This window comes from Juglans microcarpa x Juglans regia, chromosome 2D (genome assembly GCF_004785595.1).
Source record: "Juglans microcarpa x Juglans regia isolate MS1-56 chromosome 2D, Jm3101_v1.0, whole genome shotgun sequence".
In the NCBI taxonomy this organism is placed as follows: Eukaryota; Viridiplantae; Streptophyta; class Magnoliopsida; order Fagales; family Juglandaceae; genus Juglans; species Juglans microcarpa x Juglans regia.
Window position 1 is genome coordinate 38528300 of NC_054596.1, and position 8339 is coordinate 38536638.

An 8339-nucleotide genomic window follows, 5' to 3' on the forward strand; every position below is an offset into this window, starting at 1 on the left:
TATGCAAGAATTCAAATCTAATAATGGTGAGAAAGACCATATTTATTATCCCTCAAATTGTTCTACAACTTGCCATATTGTTTTTAAGGAAAATAGACTTTATAATTTATAAGGAGGCCAGCTGCATGGGGTTGGTCTTATTACAACTTGCCAACTATAGTTTCAATGAATGACTCATAAAACATATTGTCAGGCTAGCTTGTCTTTCAAGTTGTCAAAGTTCTCAACCACCGCACGACATTTATACAATAATTAATTTCTTGTAAATCTACATTTTTTTTTTCCAGTTGTAATTCTTTCATTCGCCGAATTTTCGTGGGAAAAAGAAATGAACTTTCTGTATTTATCTGAATAATTTTGAATCTTTGCATGCAAACCATATAATGCCAATTAGCAACAAAAGACATTTTCCCTTGCACGTTTTTGTTTTTCTTTGATTAGTCACAGAATCTGAGAATTTAATTTATAACTAAACACAGATTTTTTTTTTTTAGATTTTAAAAGTATTTATATATATATATATTTATAGAGCAATCTACGTATAGTCCTCATTTTAGAGACTGCAATACAAGTCTAGGTAATTTTATCTTTAAAATTTTTTAAAATTACAAAATTATCCTTCCTAAAATGATTTTTTTTTCTCATTTAATAAAGGATCTGTACATACAATCTCTAAGTAGAGACTGCAAATAGAATTTTTCATATTTATATATGTATACTAACAAGTATTTTACGTGGAAAACACGTATGTCCTATTAAAACGCGTTACCATACCAAATAAAACGGAAAATACAATAAAACAATTGAAATGCATGAATTACTATATAGGCGGATTAGCGTTTGTATAATAGAGGTAGATATTCGTTAAATCATGAAATTCAAGAATTATTGTTAAAATGTATTTTGAAAAGAGTTTTGTTACTCATCATTAGAGGTGATAAACGATCCTGTCGGACTGACCGGACTGATCGTTTCGGTCCAGACCGGACCGGACCGAGACTTAGACCGGTCTGGTCCATATTTTAGAGGACCGAAAAGTTTCGGTCCGGTTTACGGTCCAGGGTTTTTACAGACTGGACCGGACCGGACAGAATGAAAAAATAAATAAAAAAATATTTTATATATAATAATTGTACAATTAACAATATAAAATTTTAAATATATTATTAATACTTGTTAATATTCTATAAATTAACAATATTTTATATATATCTTCATCTAACCTATCACTATTAACAATATAAAATTTTAAATATGTTATTAACACTTATTAATATTCTATGAATTAACTAATATATAATATCAATTAGTTAATTATATAATAATTATATAAATTAGTAATATAATTTTCATCTAATTTATTATCATTGACCATATAAAATATTTTTTTATTGAGTTTGTTACATAATCCACATTAATAAGTCACTTAATTTAATTTAGTATTTTTAATTATTTAAAAAAATAAAAAAAATTAGGTCAGACCGACTGTTCCAGTTCGGTCCGATAGCTATCGATCCGGAAAAATGATGGACCGAAAATATTCGGTCCATCGCCGGACCGGACCGGACCGAACTATTTTCACCCCTACTCATCATCCCACACATTATACACAACACATTAAAGTATTTATTTTTATTTATTTTATTTTTATTTATGACCTCTAAAGTGCTACTTCTGTGTCTCTGATTTTCGTATGTCTACAGACCGCATCCTCATCCATATATAGATTGTGGCCTTTAGTTTTTTCGTTTATTTGTTTCCCTTTTCAAATGAAGGTGTCTTTTTCTTCTAGAAATATACATTTAAAAAAAAAAAAAAATCACTTGGTCATGAATCATTGGATATGTTGAAAGCATGGATTATTTCAACAATGGGTGCGTGGCCTGTTCCATCTTCGTACTAATTGGTGCATGATATTCGCGATAATTTGGTGTTTTAATTTTGAAAAATGTTTTGTATAATTTTAAGATACGCAAGTTTAATGTATTTTATTTAAAAAATAAATTTTAATTTTTAGTAATGAAATTCATTCTTTTAAAAAAAAATGCACAAAATTTATATACCTTTAGTCTGCAACTTGTATTACTCTTTGACTTTTAGGAAACCATTCATTTAATCTTTTTTTTTTTTTCCTTGCAAGTAATAAACTGAAATTATGAATCGAATGATGTGATCTTCATGGTTAACAAACATTAACCCAGTCTAGCGTTTGTCTTGACTTTCTAATTCTTTATATATATATATATATATATATATATATATATATAAATTAAGGTGAAGTGAATAAGTCAAATCATTAATCATAAAGTCATGAATTATGGTGAGCTATTTGAAAACTTTTACAGTTTGTACCGCACACCATCCACGTTTGATTTATAAGATTCAAACGTTAAAACTTATATTTTAATTAAAATTATGCCACACAAATAATATGACGTAAAGGCTTTTAAATAAAATTATTGATATTTAAATAGTGAATGATTTTGTCAGAGAAATAATCTTTTAACCTGTGGAATCCTTATCCTAGCTATTTTCAGCCACATGATATATATATATATATATATATGTCTATCTATAATCCCTTTTGCTATTGGAATTATGGATTAAGATTTCTGTAGATTTGTTTGCATTTACTAAGATATAGAAAAGGAAAAAAAAAGTTAGATACATTAAATAATTCTTAACCTTTCAGAAATAATTCATAATTTATCGGGAAGCTGTCTCATTAACCTTTCAGAAAGCAAGACAGAAATTAGGTGCTATTCTTGTTTGTTTCTTCTGATAATAAACAAAGATGAGAAACTGCCATGACTTGGTCAACATTTTGATGGAGTGAAGTAGATGATCAAATGGTTCTAATGACCAGAAACATAACCTTTTTCTTTCCATTTTTACTCGGGGACAACGATGATCAAGCTCTGATATAGTGATATATGGAGGACAAGAAAGCGAATATAATTGCTGTTGCAACAGTGATCACCGTCATCGTTTTTATCGTTGTTGCTCGTGTCAGTCTCAAGCTTTCCAAGACTTTCTTTCTCATCTGCGGGGCAGGTATTGCAGTGATTCTTGCTGTTCTTGCGTACCTAATAATCAGACGCCATTATAATCGCAGGAGAAAGTTTTTGGAGTCAAGGTTAGTCTCAGAAGGCCGAGAGCTTCGTATAGAGTATAGTTTTCTCAGGAAAGTTGCTGGGGTTCCGTCAAAGTTTCGATACAGGGAGCTCGAGGAGGCAACAGACAATTTCCAGTCATTGTTAGGCCAGGGAGCTTCCGCAACAGTTTATAAAGGAATCCTAAACGATGGCACTGCTGTTGCTGTGAAACGGATTAATGGAGAAGAGCACGGGGAAAAGGAGTTCAGATCGGAAGTTTCAGCCATTGCTAGTGTGCAACATGTAAATCTCGTGCACCTTCTTGGTTATTGCTGTAATCCTGGGGGACCTCGTTTTCTTGTTTACGAGTTCATCCCAAATGGTTCTTTGGATTATTGGATCTTTCCTAGAAGGGAAAGCCGGAATCGGCGTGGGGGGTGCTTGTCGTGGGCGTTAAGGTATAAGGTTGCCATTGATGTTGCTAAAGCACTGTCTTACCTCCATCACGATTGCCGATCAAGGGTCTTACACCTTGATGTCAAACCAGAAAACATACTTCTTGATGAGAATTATAGAGCAATTGTTGCAGATTTCGGTCTCTCAAAGCTTATGGGGAAAGATCAGAGTAGAGTTGTCACAACAATCCGAGGGACTAGAGGTTACTTAGCACCGGAGTGGCTATTGGAGCAAGGAATTTCAGAAAAATCTGACATCTATAGTTATGGGATGGTTCTTCTAGAGATGATTGGAGGCTGCAGAAATGTTTGCTTGATAGAAACTAGTACCGGAAACAGGTCTGAAAGGAGGTGGAGATATTTCCCAAAAATAGTGAATCAGAAAATCAGAGAAGGGACGCTCATGGAAGTGGTTGACCGGAGGCTAGCAGAAGGTGGAGGTGGAGGAGGCGCCATTGATGAGAGGGAGGTAAGGAGATTGGCTTATGTAGCTTTGTGGTGCATACAAGAGAGGGCTGGGATGAGACCTAGCATGGCTCGGGTGGTTGAGATGCTGGAAGGTCTCGTGGCTGTGGACGAGCCTCCTGACACGCGAATGATCGTTGTTGATCTATTGGCAATAGACGACGATCAGCATGAATCAGATGCCCGGAACGGGCCGCAGGTTGCAGCAATGGCGGCACCACGCCTAGTGGATAGCAATAATCTTCCCATCTCATCAGCAAATTCATTTGCCATGTCAATTCTATCTCCAAGATAGCTCCAAGAATAAAATTAGCTTTCCCCTGATCACAAGGTATCTTGATCTTCTTACTTTTGTATACTTTGGTTCTTGGCAATTTAATATTTGCACGTCAGATGAGTATGATAATGAGCAAGCATATTTTGTTTCAGTTTGCGTACAGATCTAGAGGATGAATTTTAATACAGTATGATGTATTTCTTGTCCTCATTAAATCGGGTATTTGAGACACAAGACTCTCATGCTTTACACCTTTTACCAATTTAAATGTATATAATCCATCATCTTGATGTTTTTAAAGAAAAGTATTCTTGCAAACGAGTTCGCATATCAAATCGCACACCGATATATAAGACATCCGTTTAATAAAATGAAATAAATTAAAAATAAAAATAATTTTTATAAGACAGAAGACTTTATTATTCTTTCAATTTTTTTTTTCAATAAAATAACTATATCAACATTTTGATATGCCAAATCGCTCGTACCTATCAAAACTCATCAACCAACTTACTTTGTCAACAATGATGGGGAGTTGTGACAATAAATTGTAGTCATTGTGCTCCAGCTTTCTCATTTAGTGGCTTTAATTTTTGACCGGGGTAGTTGGTTTCCCAACAGATGTTTTATCATTTCTTCCCTGTTCTGTTTTTTCTCTTAAATGTTGACGTGTCTGCCGTGTCAGTTGTGTGCATTCAAGACTTGCAAGAACTGAAGCAAACTACAAGGAAAATGAACAAGAATGGTAGCTGCTTAGATTAGTCGGATTTCATAACAATATTTAATAGTACTGACTCAGAAACTGAAAACTAGCATGAAGGTGGTCCAATGTCGACCTTATCTCCGAATAGCACAGTTTAATTTAATATATATATATATATATATAGAGAGAGAGAGAGAGAGAGCTTAACTATATGTATTATGTAGGGAAGCAACAGGCATGCATTAACATGTTAACTTTGTAACTATATATATGAGTAAATGTTTTCAGATTTGGTGGTGTACCGATGTTGTTTAGTTTGATCACATGAAAAATTAACTATGCTCGAAATTTCGTCGTGTGCAAGCATAATCTCCACATATAGCTTCTTGGTTAATATGTTTTATATAAATTGTGTGAAAAACACCCAAAGAGGTAATTAAATAGGGTTTATGTATGAAAATTCCAACATGTGCTTTTTAAGTTCCAGATCAAAATGAAGTCGTGCATCGCCCAACATCTTTAAGCTGCATTTTTGCACAAGACTTGAGCTCGTTTGGATAGTGAGATGAGATAGTTTTAGATGAGTTGGATAAAATATTGTTAGAATATTATTTTTTAATATTATTATTATTTTGAGATTTGAAAAAATTAAATTGTTTATTATATTTTATGGCCGAATTTGAAAAATTTGTAATAATGAAATGAGATGAGATGAGATTAGATGAAATGGTTTCTCTATCCAAACAAGACTTAACACCTCTTGGGTCCTGAATTTAAGGATATAGCTAGTCAGAATAAAATATCCAGACAGACGAGAATTAAATGATATTTACAGTTATGAAATACGTAAGTATCACACTCTTTTTTTTTTAAAAAAAAAATGAATAAATATAAAACTCACATGAAAAATAATTAATAGTAAATTTCACTATTTTTTAAAATAAATACGTGACACTTACACACTCATAAATATATCTAGCATTATTCATCCAACAAACCACATTAACTCATTAGGGGGAGAAAACCCAAGTCGCCACAATTTATAAGTACATATAACGACCTTGTTGTCCATATATTTTCATATGAAATGGAGATGATCATTTTCAGTTAATAACTAGTTATTGTAGCGATATTATTTACAGCAGACCACCTTTCACCGCAATAGACCCAATTTATTGTAGTGACAACTCTATAGCTCACTTGTTAGTAAAAGATACTATTTTTAATTATGATCATATTATAATGTTGGAAGACCTCCCTCCTTATATCACTTTGGTTTGATTGAATGGAAATCAGTTACTCAAAAAAAAAAAAAAAAAGTAGTGTATCAAATTGCTAGCTAGCTAGTACGTCAATGCACTGGCTTGACATATAGGATCTAATTCTACGTATGTATAGGATCAATGCACTGGCTTGACACTTAGGATAGATATATGCAAAAAAAATGAATATTTTTAATAGATTATTTACGATTATAATAACTATTTAGGATAAAAATAAATTCATTTTAATAAGAAATAATTATAATTTTTTGTAAGAAATAATTGATTATAAATAAACAATTTTCTTGTATTTATACCCAACCAATTGCTCTCTTGGCAGTAATCAAAACTAGGTCAAAGTTATCTAATGGTCACAAATTAAACACCCTAAAGTGATTATTTCTTACAAGCATTTTTCAGGCTAACCAAATACCTCATAGCTGATTATTAATACCAGTGATAGACACAAAATTCTTTTTATAATTTTTTTAGGCAATAATGTTTTAAAATGAAGTATTCTTGTAAAATAATGATGTTTTTAAAAGTTATTTTACAAAAATATTATTTATTTAAAACATAATTATATAAAGAGTTATAAAAATGTTTGCATGATTGAGTACGTGGCAACACACAATAATGATTTAATATCATCAACTAAAATCCTGAATCCAGCCAAAGTCGCAACAGTGAGAAAGAGGGTAGTGGAGAAGGAGGTAGTTTGAATTGTCAATTCATCGAGCTTATTGATCTAGATAATTAGCAAGCATATTTTGTTTCAGTTTGTGTACAGATCTAGAGCATGAATTTTAATACAGTATGATGTATTTCTTGTTCTCATTAAATCAGGTATTTGAGACACAGCACTCTCATGCTTTACACCTTCTACTAATTTAAATGTATATAATACATCATCTTGATATTTTTAAGAAAAAATATTTTTACAAGTAAGTTTGCGTATCAAACTACGTATCGATATTGATATGTAAGACATCCGTTTAATAAAAGAGTATTAATTGAAGATAAAAATAATTTTTATAAGATAAAAGATTTTCTTTTTCTCTTAATTTTTATTTTTTTATTTTTTCAATAAAAATAATCATATCAGCGTTGGAATGAGATTCGCTTACACGCAACAAAGCTCACGAACCAACTTGCTTGTCGACAATGGCGGAGAGTTGTGACAATAAATTGTAGTCATTGTGCTCCAGCTGTGTCTCATTTAGTGGCTTTAATTTTTGACAGGGGTAGTTGGTTTCCCAATAGATGTTTTTTTTAAAGAAAATTATTTGTATCAGCCAATAGCCTGAGCTCATGTGCTGCGATAAAAATAAAAAATAAATAAATAAATAAATAAAAATTGTATGGTATACTGCGATTACATGCTGATAGGTAAAATTGTTTTTTTTTTTTTTTTTTTTTTTTTTTTTATCATTTCTTCCCTGTTCTTTTATTCTTTGTTTTTTCTCTTAAATGTTAACATGTCTGCCATGTCAGTTGCGTGCATTCAAGACTTGCAAGAACTGAAGCAAACTACAAGGAAAATGAACAAGAATGATATAGTAGCTGCTTGATTAGTCGGATTTCATAACAATATTTAATAGTACTGACTCAGAAACTGAAATCTAGCATGAAGGTGGTCCAATGACCTTATCTCCGAATAGCACAGTTTAATTTAATATATATATAGAGCTTAACTATATGTAGGGAAGCAACAGGCATGCATTAACATGTTAACTATATATATATATATATATATATATATATATGAGTTAATGTTTTCAGATTTGGTGGTGTACGTACCGATGTTGTTTTGATTGCATGAAAAATTAACTATGCTCGAAATTTCGTCGTGTGCAAGCATAATCTCCATATATAGCTTCTTGGTTAATATGTTTTATGATATATATATATATATATATATATATATATATATATATAAATTGTGTGAAAAGCACCCAAAAAGGTAATTAAATAGGGCATATGTAAGAAAATTCCAACATGTGCTTTTTAAGTTCCAGATCAAAATGAAGTCATGCATCTGCCATCATGATCTTTACTTGGGTCCTGAATTTAAGGATATGG

General features: G+C 31.6%; 1 protein-coding gene across 5 annotated transcripts; it reads left to right on the top strand.

Annotated features, from left to right (window-relative positions):
* Nucleotides 1-2734: 2734 nt before the first annotated feature.
* LOC121250957 (probable receptor-like protein kinase At5g20050) lies at nt 2735-7132 on the top strand. Of its 5 annotated transcripts, XR_005937894.1 has the most exons (3): nt 2735-4346; nt 4456-4511; nt 4978-5047. XR_005937894.1 is itself a non-coding variant. In XM_041150225.1 (2 exons), exon 1 carries the CDS (start codon nt 2934-2936, stop codon nt 4308-4310), a length of 1377 nt encoding a protein of 458 aa, XP_041006159.1. In that variant the 5' UTR covers nt 2735-2933; the 3' UTR covers nt 4311-4346; nt 7048-7132. The 5 variants fall into 5 exon arrangements, 4 of the variants coding, with proteins under 4 accessions (XP_041006159.1, XP_041006160.1, XP_041006158.1 ...); XM_041150225.1 differs by lacking the exons at nt 4456-4511; nt 4978-5047 and adding an exon at nt 7048-7132; XM_041150226.1 differs by lacking the exons at nt 4456-4511; nt 4978-5047 and adding an exon at nt 7037-7053.
* The last annotated feature ends 1207 nt before the right edge of the window (nt 7133-8339 follow it).